This window comes from Bemisia tabaci, chromosome 3 (genome assembly GCF_918797505.1).
Source record: "Bemisia tabaci chromosome 3, PGI_BMITA_v3".
Classification (NCBI taxonomy): domain Eukaryota; kingdom Metazoa; phylum Arthropoda; class Insecta; order Hemiptera; family Aleyrodidae; genus Bemisia; species Bemisia tabaci.
The window spans coordinates 38,460,712-38,476,587 of NC_092795.1; the positions used below are offsets into that span (position 1 = coordinate 38,460,712).

Below are 15,876 nucleotides of genomic sequence, written 5' to 3' on the forward strand. Positions count from 1 at the left end.
AAAGCTGCCAGTGCATAATACCAGTTCGATTGCCCGTGATGCAATTGTGAATCGCCTCTCAGTTTCGAAGTGAATCGTTCTCATTGTGATGATGCCATTATCCATCCCTACCCAATTACCGGAAAAGTTTGTGCCACCCGATTTATTGTGAAGCAATCCTTTCAGACGTATGAAGAAGTGGAATCAACCCCCTCATACGTTTTTATATATTGCCAATTTGAAAATAAATGAATATATTTATTTCTAAAGGGAAATGAGAAGTTGGCCTGACACGTGCGTCTGAAAGCTGAATTCTTTGCTAGTTGAATACTTATGGGATGGTTTGAATCTAAATGTGTGATCGTCAATTTAAATGCTGCTACTGGACCAGAAGTACAAGTTTGATCTAAAATTTGCTCTGATCTCAGTTATTATTTAAGAGTATATCTAAAGTTCGGTAAAAAATCGAATATTTATAATTTAAGAGACTCACAAATGTGTTTTGATGTTGTAAATCTAAAAACTCTTAAACGCCAGATTCATCAAAATATCATTGTACATAAGTAGCTGTTTGTTACGTTTAAAACTCCAGTCATTGAGGTGCTCAATCATCAAGAAGAAACTTCTCAATTTATTAGGCTAACTGAGGTAAATTCTTCGCTACAGAAAATAGCCTGATTGATTACAAAAAATAGATTAAATCTCGAATAATTATGAAAAAATAAAATTTTTGAATTTTAATGATTAAAGTATGGAAAAACTATTCTAAAACTCTTATCATCTTGCGGGCTTGGAATTCAATTGTTACTGCACTGACACTTTAAGACACACGCGGAGAATTGGAGTTTAATTCGACTCCAGTGCCAAAATTGGAAAGGATTTTTGACTTAATCTTTTCAGATGTTCCGAAATGACGATGTGTGACATTTTATTTTTGGTCCTACCAATATGTAAGCGTTAAGCGAGTTACTCACGTATACTCGAATGGATTTCTATCTGAATGAAACTAAAACCCACAAACCTTGTTCCGGCATGTACAGCCTTTCAGTAAGAAAAGTATGAGCCTAATGATCTTGGCAAACTTGCGGATCAGACTTCAGCTCTTAGATTTCAATGGCGACCTTGTTCAATATATCAAAATGAGCCTCATTGTTTGCTCATAATTTTTGAGATTTTCTCCCGCTCTAGTCTGCTTAAAATGTGGGGGTGCATTTTTCTATTTAAACACAAAACAAAATTTTTATACGAGAGGCTTGGAGGACAAGGCTCATGAGTGCAGTTTTTGCTATTTTGAGAAATTCTTGTTTGAATTTTCAAAATTTCACGGATCCTAATGGCGGAAAGGAAGTTCAAACTGACTTATTAATGCTTAAAAATTGGAATTTGCGAAAAAAAATTTCACAGAATATGCAGTAAGACTAGTTTTACTTGAAATCATTTATACCTCAATTTTTCATAAACTGCACTTATGCGCCATGTCCTCCAACCCCTCATATAATCTGTCGTATTTTCTTTAAAAAAAAAAACTAATAAATGACCTCAACGTAAGGTGAAATGTCCTCAGTAATCCATCATCAAAGATAATTCGCCGAGGTCAGCTGCCCACCTAAGGTGCTGGTTGCAAGCTCATTGTCCCGTGACGTCATCTTTGCACTTCGCTGCATCATCCAATGCAATGCGTATATGATGCACTTTTGTGCACCGGGCCGAGAGCGTATCCTAATAAACGCGCGTCCGCAATCAGCCACCGCGCTGACCCTGTGAACTTGTGTACGTAAATCAGTCTGTTTATTGTGGGAGTGTGAAATAGACTTTGCTGCATCGCAGGTATTTAACCATTCTTAGCAGTTTTCCGCGTGTGTCTTCTCACTGCTAATTCATCGCTTTTCTAGTGCCAGGGGTACATACTGTATGCTTCAGGTTTGCCATTTACACCTCTTTTGTTTTACTGACTAAACTCTTAATTTGTATTAAAGAAATGCTGACTTAGAACGCAAAAACACCGTAAACGCCATTTTACATTTTTCGGAAACAACGTATCATATCGAAAGAACTTGTGTACCTTGGGACAATGTTTTTACAGAATTCTTTCGCAAATACTATCAAGAACTTAACTTGAAAATTTAAAGTGCACGGGTAAACCAGTTTTTATTTTATAATGTATTAAGTTGAAAAAAACGAGGGAAAATCTTGATAGATTTCCGGCGTTCTTGCTTAGCACGGCAGAATGGGCTTAAGTTATGCACTGAAAAAAAAAATCTTAAATTTGCCGCTAAGAAGTATTTTTTCTTGAATCAAGAATTTTGCTGCTTAATATAAACTTCTATTTTGTTTAACCCAAGCATTATTTTTCTTGTATCAAGAAAAATTTAGCTTGAATCAAGATAAAAACAATTCCTGGCAGCAAATTCAAGAATCATCATGCTTGAGCCAGTCACCTTTTTTCAGTGTAGAATAGTTATAATTAATTCTGTAAAATTCAATGTCTTCAGCTGATGCTTGTAACTCAAGTTTTGAAATATATTTCCGGGTAATGAATTATAAAATGGACATTTACCTGGAGCGGGACCTAACCCGCAATCGCACTAACTGAATACCTCATCGCACTGTTCACTCTGTAAAAGAAATTCTTCACGTCGATCTACATACGTATAGAACTTCAAGGGGTGTCGGTTGTGCCTATGCCCACAATGTAAAATTCAAACCACTTCATTTCTCTTTCACCTTGTGGATTTTCAATTTTTTTGCCTGATTCATCAGAATTGTTTCCTTTTTTTGGCATTTAATCTTCTTGATTTATTAAAAATTTGAATTCTCATCGTTATGTTTTAAAAAAAAATTGATTTTTTCCTCCCCAAAGTATTAAAATCAATTTAAATTCGGTTGTTCAATAAATCAAAAAGATTACATGTCAAATGAAAGAAGACATTCTACAAAATCAGGAAAACAAAAAAAATTGATAATCCTTTCAGTAGATCCTGGTAAAAAGGTAGGTACATGAAGTGGTTTGATCTTACATTACGGGGATAGGCATGGAAAATAATTGACAACCACCCTTAAATTTAATTTAAAAATACCCATCAAAGGGGTGAAAATTGTTGAGACTCCAAGGATGATTTATTTTTGTAAAAACATCAGGTCTTAAGTGACCGAGAGAAGCATCATGCAGACTGGGGAACATGATAAATTGAATATTCATCAGTGAGTTGAATAGCTTTTGCCTCCGGAGTTTCATTATTTGAGAAATGATTCACGAGGCTCCGAGACCGAATGTATACTCTGGCCCTTCAACTGCTCCACTGCTTTAAATTATCTAACTCAGTGTCGTAATTTGATGTACACTAAAAGAATTTACTAAGCACTATAATGAATTAAGTAAAAATCTAGAAGGCACTAGAATCCCACGCACACAATACCGTTTGACCTACTTCATTTTCATATCGATCTTTTTACCCTAAAATAAATAAATACCATTTTAATTTTTGATGATTCCAGTTCAAATGAGCCTCCCCAAGTTACTTCGCTTTCTTGATTATCGTACGAGGCAATGGCGTTTAGTGCTCGAACAGTTTCCATCGCAGCTTTCCTGTGTGTTACAACCGTGATAGCAGAACCATCTCCAGTACAAGAGCAAAACAGAAACCTCAACCCTCCTCAACAATGGGTGGCTAGAGCTATTTCAGAACACATATGGAACCACCAACTCACTTCGGAGAAGAACCCGGAATGCACCCGTCATTTCAATATCTATCGAGAGCATCTCAGTAACTTCACACTGTGGGCAGTTCAAAGTAAGACTCTTGGAAGAAGGAAAAAAAATCAAACACTCCAGGATTATCTTCCTGATCACGTGCTTTTCTAGAAAACTAGTGAATGCCTAGATTAGCGTTACGCAGAGTAAATGTTTACCGAACCCCCTAATGTGAACCGATTTCCATCCATTTTCCGCATTTGTGCTCAACGGGATGAATACTTCCAACCCTTTTGTTTCACTCCATATTACTCAATCCCTTCCATTTCATTAAATATTTTATGATTAAATCCGCAAGTATATTTCGATTTTATCATCAACGAGTAGGTACGCCGCTGACTGCTTCCCCCCCCCCCCCCCCCTGCGCGATCACTTCTCGCCTCGGGCCACAGGCGTTATGAGTTACACGTTACTCACATGATATTATACTATAGAATAAGATAATTTTTGAACACAGTTAACGTTTAGAAGCGTACTTGTATTACGGGATGGATACCAAGGGAAAGGGGGAGGGGGTGAGCCTACGGTACGCCGTGTTAGAGGGAGGAAACAATTAAACACATCGTACATCCCTACGTGACCTATTTAACCTTCTCAAAAATCCGAATGCAAGTTGAGGATGTTATTTTATCAAATCATTTCAGCTTTCACATAACTTCATTTTTCAACAGTGCTTCATTGAAATGTAAAACAAAACGCCCCAGCGTTTATCTAATTCTTATCTCTACGCTTCTCCCTTATTTTTGAGAAAATGCTGTGGGGGCGAGGGAGTCCGCGCCATGAACGTTACTTGTGTGGTTTCCTATAGGGGTTAGTGTGTATGTTAAGATACGTTACATGGTGGAGGGAAGTAAAAATGCATCACGTAGTATGCTCTCTTAAGGCTGGGATTGCACGTCGTTTATAATTTAGTCCCGCCACATTGTTACTTTATAAAGGAGGGGCTCGGAGGACGAGGCGCATAAGTGCAGTTTTTGCTATTTCGAGAAATACCTGTTTGAAGTTTCGAAATTACATGAATACTTATGACAGAGAAAAAGTTCAAACCGACTTTTTAGTGCTTAAAAAGTAGAATTTGGTTGCGAATTTTTCACAGAATATGAATGGCGACTAGTTACATACATATAAGTCGCTTTACAGCACTCCCTCGCGCTCTACGACTCCTAACCTCCACTGCTCTCTTTCAAACCACAAATCTTGGGGGATTGAGCACCTTAACATTTCCGCTTCAATCCCTTCCCTCCAACCTTTCATTGGGCGCCCTCTGCGTCTTCTCCCAGGAGGAACCCAGTCAAGGACCTTCTTCGGCAACCTGTCTCCTGCCATTCTCTGGACGACTGGCGACTAGCGACTAGTTTCACTTGAAAGTATTGATATCTCAATTTTTTCAAAAACTGCATTTATGCGCCTTGTCCTCCAAGCCCATCAAGTACTCTCCAACATTTTGGAGGCCGTCTATATAAAATGGATTGCATTTTGCAAAAAGGAACCAAGAGCATTGCAATGTTGCCAAGATTGAGCAACTTCTTTTGTCTTGGAAGAAAAACCTGATTATCCATTAACAGTCTCTATTTTACTCGCTAAAAACTGTAAATTTATGACAAAAATTACCCTGTAAATTTCATATTTTTTCATGGGTTCAGTAATTACATCGCAAAGGATGAAAATGCACAATCTTAGCTTCATTGCAATTCTTCGGGTTCCTTTTTGCAAAATGCAATCCAAATAAAACATCAGTCGCGTATAGAGAAGGCGGATGGAAGGCTACCTCGCAAATGCTCGAGTAAAGGAAAGTGGGGAATAGACGGACGATTGGAGGGAGGGGGGTGAAAATATCCCGAAAAGAGTGCTTTAGGGTATGGTGTCTAAAATAATTTGCCCCTTTGTAAAACATTCCTTCGTAAGCTTTGAGAAATAACTGCTGAAAGACTGCCATGCCATGAGATGCGCCGCACTTACGAGAGCGCTGCACGAGTGTGCGAGCGTCCATGAGGAAAAATCGCCGACATTGAAAAGCTCCGTCGTACGAATTACCTTGAACTTGATATTGCGAAATTACAACTCGTGTGTAGGAAAGTAAATAATTAACTAATGCGGTTTAAGTTGTTACGTCTGTTGGTTAAAGGGAATGATTCTCAGCCTTAGGTCCCGTTCCGATTAAGTCATGCACTTTGCATTCGCCGTTTTCCGTGTGCGTGGCTGGGTTTGTCTACAGACACATGACAAATAGGGTAGGGATTCGGCAACCTAATTTTTCCCCTCTTGAAATGTTATTTTTTTTAGTTTTTCAGGAATTTTAACTTAGAACCTCTTACCCACATTGATTATATCGACGGCGTAAGTCCGCAATCACATATCTCGTTTGCGGTGTCTGAAAATCTCCACCTCTATGTGTGTGTTTTTTTTTTTTTTTTTTTTTTTTTTTTTTTTTTTTTAAAGGAGAACAAATTGACATCATTCCTTGAAGTTTTTGCAGAATTTTCTTCACACAGAGAAGGAAAATCACGGCAGTTTTTAAGCATTACCATTGAGTGGTTTTCCGTCTAAAAAATAAAGTATGTCAGGAAGTCTACAAAGTCGCAAATCGAGTTATGTGATTGCCGACTTACACCGTCGATATGGGCCACCTCCGCTTCATTGCAAATGTCTTTCTCCGCTACTTTTTGTCGTATCCTAAACGAAAAAACGTAACTGTACGGCAAGGTTGCAAAATTGACTCAAGCAATTACATTTTTCAAAAGTGTATGACCGTGCAGCTCTTGTTCGAAATTTGGCTGATTATTACGTATAATTTCAAGAAAAATTGATGAGTTTTAGTAGGAAACGTGCACCGGTTTCTTATTGAAAATACAAAATGAGAGTGAGAGTGGATATTTGGATAATATGGAACGTTGAAATGTAATTACGTCCTTCTGTCTTGGAAACGATGACGAAACCTAAAAGAAACACTCGTCTCGCTACACCTCAAAAGCACTGCGTGAAAATTGTGTAAAAAAACTATGGATGACCTACTTCAAAAATGAAAAAGCACGTACGGACAGCAATGCCTAATCAGAAAAGTAGTTTCACGATATGTTTCATGGTGATTTTACTGGGACTTGGAAATAGAGCCTAGAGCCCAATTCCATCAAATATGTTTTAATATTTTCTTAATTTGTATTTACTTGCTCGCAAGTTTATTTCCTATCTAATTTTTACAGTTGAATCACAATGATATATTATATAGAATATTTGTAGTATCTTATACTACAATTCTTACTGAAATTTATAGATAGTATCAGACAATAGTGAATAAGTTTTAACCAATAAGTTGGATTTTATTTATTTATTTTTCCTTTATGATTGCATTCTTGCAGTGTTAGATGCTTCAGATGTAGTGCCAAGTGGACTTCTAGCAGCCGACATATTCAAGCTGGGTAATTTTGAGGAATGTATTAATACAAAAGTTCCGACTGAATATGGATTTACCGCTCAGTATTGTTTGCCTACTATTAATTTTAATCGGACGAATCTGGAAGTATCCACTAAAAATGAGAACGAGTGGGAAGATCCAGTGTGGATCAAAATCCTGGTAATAATGACTTCATGATCATAATTTTTAGTCAAGTCTTCGGTTTCTGTAAGATAAATTGAACATTTTTTATTTTTATAGTATTAATGAGGAGGAGAATCACATTTCTATTCCAGAAAATTTGTTTTGGGATACCAAAAAATCATTCAAAATTTTCAATATTTTTATTGAGCAAGAGATATATTATAGATGCAGGCTTCCTCACTATATTCCCGACCTCGAGACCAATCTTTTCTATTGATAGGACTAGAAAAAAAAGCAAATCCTAATTAATGTTGGAGCTTCTCAGAGTAAATGATATTTATCTGAGGAAGTAGTCCTTAAACAAAGTCAATCATTATTTTCAAAAACGTCAGGTGATTTTCCCACCCAATTCGGATCGTTATTTGGACTGCATTTAGCAATTTGGAACTATAAATTCTGGCTCTTCCGGAAAAACACTTGTGTGCATAGGGACCTTAATGGCACTTACGTTGTTTTTAAACCGGGCGAGAATTTATAGTTCCAAATTGCAAAATGCAGTCCATTTATACCTAAATCCAATATTACCATGAAAATCAATAAAAATATATTGTGATTTCATGTCCTTGTGAATTTTTTTGCAAGCCAAAATCAAATTTGTATTCGTGTATGACAACTCTAGCTCACTCTTTTGCTTTCAAAATTTTGCGAACTTAGTTGAATCTTGTCAATTCTTAATCCTCGATAGTAGGGCTCTTTAAAAAAGAAATAAAAAACCATCTCTAAATATAAGTATAAATTTAATGAAATTCGTTCGGTTTTACTTAGAAATCATGTAGATAGATAGAAGGAAATACTTGTAGTCGTTACGTTATACTTAAATAAAATTCCCTCAAAATAAATTATAAATAAACTCTAGACTTCCTATGCTCAGCCAGACCGATTTTCTCTCCAATCTAATGATAATCATGATCATCATTCTAGTCATGATAGTGTTTTTATTGCACAAAAATGCACAGGAAATATAATCATTGAACATTTATAATAGAACAAATAAAACATTCTCATCCAAATTAATATTAATTTTTCAGAATTCTAGAGATCGCAGAAAAGCACCAAAAGACCGTTTTACATTTGCCCTGTGCATTCCGAGTACTTGTTCATCAGAAGATCTGAAAAAATCTCTGCAAAGCTCACTGGAAGTGCCACTCAGGGAGGCAGCCTACGATATTAATGTGACTTTAGATAACTTACTATGCACCACAATGGAGGGACCACCAGGATCTCTTGGTAGTATGATCATGAAGTAAGTTTTTTTTTTTTTATGAGCGTATGATTTTCGAATGGATTTAACAATTGCCCCAATTTTCTCGTTGTGTATATGAAATATGCAGAAGCGGTAGTATCAAAGATCTTGCAAAAAAAGAAAGAAAAAAAGAACAAAACATGGAAACACATACAAATCAGCTCATCTTTTGAAGATAAAGAGAATAAGGAAAAAGATAGAAACTGCATTTATCAACGCAGTTTTAATTTCCATATAATAGTCGTATATCCTCATTTCTTTTTACAGGTATTTCCTAGTTGGATTGACGGGTTTATTCCTGTTTTGTTCCATCACGGATCTAGTTCTGGCTGGTGCTCGTGGAGATGATTATGATATCACGAATTTCTCTTTTTCAAAAGCTGTGGGTATGAGACGCATGCATATTTTTCCTCATACTTTGTTGTTACACATGATATAGCACGTTTAAAATAAAATTACAGGACTATATTTTCTATAGGAATCACTTTAATGTCCTGAAGCCAAGCGTTATTAGGCTATCCTCTTCCTATGGCATTTTTTCCCGAACGCAAAGTCCATTGTTTCTTTATTCGTCGTCTTGCTTAAATAATTCCTACTTTGACGGGTAAAAACGACAGGATTTCCAACATCAGCGGTAAAATAACACGTATTCTCTGGTCGCCTCATGGATAGTTGACATCCACTATATGGCCGATGCCAATGGAGATGACAAGACGAAGCAGTCATTGGAACGCCTGTTTGAAACAATCAGCACAGACTTACCTTCGTGGAATTTTCTCCAAATATTGACGTAGGTTCTTGTTTGTTCTTGTTCTTGGAGCGAGGTCGAGTGTCAAATCATCTTCACAGTGTGATGTGTCTTCAATCCAGCTAGCGGTATTTACCCGTATTCGAATAGATATCGTTAATAACTCTCGCATAGCGTTTGATGCAATGCGAGAAGTATTCATGCAGTCTTGTAGGCGCTAATATGCGTTCGACGCCGACCGTGTCGTTTGGCGCGATGCGTGAAGTATTCCTGCAGTCTTGCAGGCGTTGATATGAGCTCGACGCCTTGCCGACCGCACCATGTTTGGCGCGATTATTTGAACTCGCGATAGGATAATCGCGGCATCGAACAATGGGGCTTGCAAGGTCCATGTCGTGTTTCGATGCCTTATGAACATTCCAACGTTGCCTCGTTTCTCCCTATGAAATATTTTCTCTGAGAAAAGTTAGGAAAGTTCTGTACGTTCGTTTTTTTTTAGATTGAATGGACCATTAAAGAAAGAACGAATTTAAGCACTCTAATACATGATTCATCACTAGAATTTTACGTAGAACACGATTCACGCGACGAAAACTACTGAAACCAACTTCTAGCTAAGATATTAACGTATTCACTGTCCATTGGCTACGGGAACTTTGAATTGCCCGGTCACAGGAAAAACAAAATCCTACGCGAGTCAAATTCCGCACTACGACGGCTTTAGTAGACTACTCAATCGAGCATTGTTTCTTTCCCACGCTGTGTTGTTCAAAGTGTGAACAACTTGAGCTGAGTGTCAAGATTTAGGATGCCATATTTTCATATTGCTAAGACTGTCAAAATGATGTTTGGCGTGCAATTTAAGCCAAGTAAATTATTCTTTCTTACATGCCGGGAAGGTTAAACTTATTCATAAAAAACGGTATCATCACGGTTAGGAGTTAATCTAAGGTTAGGATTTCGATCCCTCGAGCTCGACGTCGAGTGATATATCCTCGTTGCCTTTTGGTGTTCAAACCGCGAGCCTGCAATCCTGGGATCGAAGGATTTTGGAAATGTTCCTGTTTTTTGTTCACTCATTTGTTCACTCATTTTCTCAATTTGTTTAAATGAAGGCCATCGGTGGACCGGGACGGTCAAGCCCGTACCGCCCGCGCGCCGCGCTCGGATCGACTTACGGAATACGGCTGATGGAATTATATATTGGTATGATGATGATGATGATGATGATGATGATTATGATTATGATTATGATTATCAAACAATTAAGAATATCGTAACATGACACATGATTAGTCTTATCTGTCAACTTAGTATTCGTTCTATGCCATTGTTGCAGACTTAGCGTTAGTTGTACTATACTTCTCCAGAAAAAAAGTTGCAGCCCGCGGTGAGCGTTACTTTTTTCCAAAGAAACGTATTTTTCAATTCAAAGAAAATCATCTCACTTTTTTGTTTCATACTGTGTTTTAGGGATTCAGAAATGGCTTCTACCTTTTTCGCTCTGCCGAAACGTCTTTCAACTAACGGCACAACCAACTTCTCCAGATGAATATAGGATTTTGCATGGACTCAAGGCCACGCTAATGATGTTCATTATTATGGCGCACATCGCGCTGTTTCGATGTGGGAAGGGGCCTTTAGTCAACTGGAGCTACACAGAGGACGTGAGTAATAATTGGATTGACACACGTACACACCAAATCACCGTGCGGGAAGTACACAAATACCCATAAATTTTGATTATTATTAACCCCCTGTGGCATAAATTAATTTTAAATATCAGTTTCTGGAGGACATTATTCTATTTTGGAGCTTTCATAAAAAACATAGAGGACCATATTTTTTCAAAATTTTAAAATTTTGGGAATCATTTCATAAAAAAAAGAAAAAACTAATGAAAATTTGCTAAATCATGCCACAGGGGCAAGATTCAATTTTAAAGACCCCACAAATACATTGTTACGAATTCGTAACGCTATGCCATACACGATTAATCAAAGAAGTAATGCAATATCCGATAGTAATTAGAGGTAAGGCAGTGAAAATCTTTAAGATTGTCGTTCTCTATGGGTGACTATTTTTAAAAAATCTCAAGAATCAATATCCTCGAATCACAGTAACAAGTCTGTTTTTGCAACTTGTGTTTCTCTACGTTCCAAAAATTTTCTACGTACAAATAAACCGCTTTCATAGCGCTCTTAAACGCTCTGCGATACCCAGCCGCCAAAGTCCTCTATCCTCCCTTAGCTCTTCAGGGAGTTGGCACTCCCTCATTTCCTCTAAAATTAACCTCCTCTCACCGGGCGTACGGCGTCCCCTTTGTCTCCTCCAAGGAGGTACCGAATCAAGCATCTTCTTCAGCAGCCTTTCTTCCGTCACCCTATTAACATGACAATACCAGACAAGCTGTCTAGTCATGATGTCGAATATGTCGACAATGTCATTTTGACTCCCGTGATCGGACGCACTCTATCATTGCGGACACCAAAATTTTCTTTCTGGTCAAAATAGACGCACAACTAGACAAATTTCACTCATCCGCAAAACTCTTAACATCATTGTTTTCTGTTCTGTATTTCAGTTGGTCACGACCGTTACTTACAAAATGTGACCTTTTGCAGAAAATGGCGCGCTCCAGCATAACATATATAATCGGAGGACTTCTCCCGGACGTGTTTTTCTGTATGACAGGATTTACAGTCTGCCAATCAATGCTCAATCAGCTGGAAAAGGGCTCTTTTAATGTTCGCACCCACATCGCAAATAAATTGCTGAGGTATGATACGCATTATTGAGACATACTAATTCATTGAATCCATCACTGTTTTGAATTAAATCAATATCAGAGAAGATCACGAAAAGATTTTAAAAATTTTGGTTGATCGATGTACGCAAAACGCAGCTATATCACCACAAAATAAGTGTTTTCTGTAGGTGATATAACTACATTTTTATTTACGTTCTCAATTACTACCTTGAAAGAAAAAGTTTGCGGTCGGTTACGATGAAAATTTTGCTCCTTTAAGTATCAAAAAATCCTCAAATTATGATTTTAATATCTTCACATTCACTTGCCCGATCTTGATGGAAATCATAATGGTAATATCAAATGAATTTTCTCACTCATGTCAAAATCCCCCTCTCGACTAATTAGAATTTCGATAGAGATGAGTTCCATAAACGGGTCCACTTCATAAACGAGATGATATAGTCTCTCCTCTGATGTAAGGGCGTATCTCCTTCACCACATGAGCCGTGGAATGCATGTAGTTATACGGAGTACAGAGATCACGAAGAAATTGACATACGTCCTTACGTCAGAGGAGCGAAAATATGTACCAAAACTTAACCATATACGTTTTACGTTCAAGGTTAGACATGCTATAATATTACTCGTGGACATATATGTGCCAGCGAGTAAACTTGCCATCGACTTTGGAGAATAAAGAAACTTTTTGGTGTAGCTACTTACAGGTAGCTCATTAACTCAAGAAATCTTAAGCACAATTATTCCTTGAATATTTTTGTGTTTTTCGTTTTCAAAAGTCATCTTGTTGATGTTGGAAATTGTAATTTAGGAGTGATCATTGTATCACGAGGATCTATTCGTTCCAGGGTCCTACCGCCGTACATATTCGTCATAGCGTGCATGATTTTCGTCCTACCGTACCTGGGTAGCGGACCCATATGGAGAACTTTTATTGAGCCAGAGGTGGAGTTTTGTCGAAATAATTGGTGGCTCAATCTGCTCTTCGTTAATAACTATTTTAGAATAGGCGAGTGGGTAAGTTTATGCATTAACTTATGACCTAAAAAATCGCCCCAAAAAAACAAAGTCTGAAAAATGTTTATGCAGCCAAATAAGTAATTTTGTTCATATTTCATTTACTTCCGGGGAAGTCGGTATGACTCATGCAGCTCATTACATACAATTTTTTGCTACGTCTGTACTTAGAATTTTATGAACTCGTGTATAACATAAATTTAAAATAAACGTAAAAGAGAATTTGCAGGTGTCTGAAATTTGACAAATTTCGTGTTTAAGTGGAAACTACTGAGTGAACTGAACACGAGGATATTCTTGGTTCATGAATTGAAGAATTATTGGAGTAGATATGACAAAATTATTTAATCTGCCAGAATACGTGTGTTTAAACGGGAAATGCCGCCAGATGACATCACAAGGCGGTGCATTTTCTCACTTTTTTTAAAGTCTATTTTTATACTATTTTTCATATCACAAAAAAAAATATAAAAAATAATGTGAAATCGGCTCTTTCAGTACTCTCAGATGAAGCAATAAAAAATGTGCATGCAAATTTTCCATTTTGAACAATTAATTTGCCGGCGAGTGTCTGTATTGAGTCTACATTTAGTAAAAAAAAGTATTTTAATTTCGTGATGGGTAAGCTTCTATTGATTTTTGAAGACTTTTTTATCTTCAGTTTTTTATTTATGTTTCTCAAGTCTTACAGTGGAATGTTATTATTGCCCAAAAACTGTTTGTAATTGTGCATGTTTGCGTCTGAGACCGTATCGATTCATTTGGGACCCAAAGTTAATTTTTCGATTTCCTATTAGCTCCATTTAAACTATCGTACTTTATTACGTAGAATTTTAAACACGGTGACTGACAGGGATAAAGCTCCAACGAGCAGCAGAATATTATTTATCTACTTATAATTTACCCGAAATTACTTTACTAACGCGCATCACTCTGTGTTTCAGTGTCTGCCCCAATCTTACTACATTGCTGCTGACATGCACTTTTTCATAGTAGGTTCCTTAATAGTGTATCTTTGCTGGCGGTGGGCACCATACAAATTGGTAATATTGGGTTCTGCGCTCTTCCTAACTTTTTTACTGCCTTTTTTGACCGTTTTCCGGAATGAGTATAATGGATTCCTAAGATTAGACTACGAGTAAGTTGAACGTAAGTTGGTTAGGAAGTAGTATTTAAGTAATTTCTGCATCTCAATCAGTGGTTACTGACTACGTCTTGAACCATTTAGACAGTCAAAATCTTATGATTTTTCCAATCATTTCATCGCAAAAAAGCACAGTGAAGCTGGTGAGAGAATAATAGGAAAATAAAATACTTCTGCGTATTCTGCTATATCAGAGCGGAACGCCTAGATTCAGACATGATTTCAAAAGTGAAGATTTTTCTCACACAGTGCTGTGATAGTTACGTAAGTTACCAGTTACTAATACGTAAAGCAAAATAATTGAAACCATACTACGGATAAGTGACATTTAGTGACTTGGCAGTTTCGAAACATTGAAAAGCAAAGTGCCTATTCGTAAAACGAGTGAATCTCCTGCAGTTTTTCATGCATTTTTATAAATATATTTATTTGGTTACTAAGCTACGCATTCCACTTTAGGTATTTTCTGCAAAATGATAATACAAATTCACTCAAATATCGGTACCTAATGCAAAGTTTTGAAGTGCTAACTTCGGCGAATTCTGATCACTGTGCTGTTTAATCTTTTTAAAAGTTTAGATAATTTACTGATTCAGTAGTACTGCTTTATTAGCCACCTATTTTTGCAACTTATATACTTTATGACTTATTATTTATCCTATGCCTTCCATATCGCTTTCAGATTCTTGACAGATCAATTTAGGAAGCAACCGGAGGTTCAACATGTCTACATGAAGAGCCATTGTCGATCTGGTGGATACATCGTTGGCATAACAGCAGCATTTGTCTTGAGGCACTTCAAAAAAACTGACTGCAAATTGTCAAAGGTAAGAACTCTGGCAGTTTACAGTAATAAACATGTTAGGATAGTTTATGTCGGAATTGAAGTGTAATGCGTAGTAAGTCAAGCCACGTGACTTTATTTGAAGGATATCACGTGATTTCAAGGAAGATTACTTAGGATAGGACATGGCGGCTTTAAGAGGAAACATAAATATTAGTGGCGTGGCGAAGGCGTGCTTTGCGATAAATCGATTGATCTGCTATTTGACCCTATGAAAAAGGATCGGTTTACAGAGAGTTCAAAACGAACTGCTTAATAATCGATACTTTACCATCGTTTCAAATGGGGGAATATCGATAATCGATCGTTCACGTCTTGCCACTGATAAATATCGATGGTGAAACTCCCAAACCACGTATCTCGATGGCTGTGTTTAAAAATATATATTCCTCTTTTATTTCTGTACAAGAGAACACATCAACATAATTCCTTACAGTTGTCTCAAAATTTGCCTCAGGCATAGAAGAAAAACCATGGAAGTTTTTATGGATTGACGTTGAGTAGTCCTCCGTGTAAAAAATAAACTATGACAGGAAGTATGCGACGTCGGAAATTAAGATACGTGGTTTGAAAGTCTCAACATCGATATCCTAGTAAAAGGTAGGATACTAATATGATTTCCCTTGAAAATTATACGCATGATGCAATTGATGCGCAGAAGTCAGGGCGCGAATATTTTAAGGACACTATCATGTGTGAATACCCGTGGAGAAGGAGGCTCGCGTACAAATGCACTCCATTTTGATTATTTTGATATACACGAGTTTGTGTGTCTTTTTAAAGGA

General features: G+C 37.1%; 1 protein-coding gene across 4 annotated transcripts in view; it reads left to right on the top strand.

Annotated features, from left to right (window-relative positions):
* Positions 1–15,876, top strand: part of LOC109039015 (nose resistant to fluoxetine protein 6) — an 18,816-nt gene continuing 2,940 nt past the window's right edge. The window contains exons 1-10 of one of the 4 annotated variants that reach the window (XM_019054334.2): positions 1–126; positions 3,475–3,770; positions 7,087–7,301; positions 8,354–8,568; positions 8,836–8,954; positions 10,790–10,983; positions 11,941–12,095; positions 12,935–13,103; positions 14,048–14,241; positions 14,930–15,074. In XM_019054334.2, the coding sequence (XP_018909879.2) occupies positions 3,527–3,770; positions 7,087–7,301; positions 8,354–8,568; positions 8,836–8,954; positions 10,790–10,983; positions 11,941–12,095; positions 12,935–13,103; positions 14,048–14,241; positions 14,930–15,074 (1,650 nt within the window). In that variant the 5' untranslated portion in view covers positions 1–126; positions 3,475–3,526. Of the gene's footprint in view, positions 127–146; positions 628–1,561; positions 1,900–3,474; positions 3,771–7,086; positions 7,302–8,353; positions 8,569–8,835; positions 8,955–10,789; positions 10,984–11,940; positions 12,096–12,934; positions 13,104–14,047; positions 14,242–14,929; positions 15,075–15,876 lie in introns of those variants that run through there. The other 3 variants (XM_019054330.2, XM_019054333.2, XM_019054329.2) reach the window with 3 other exon arrangements.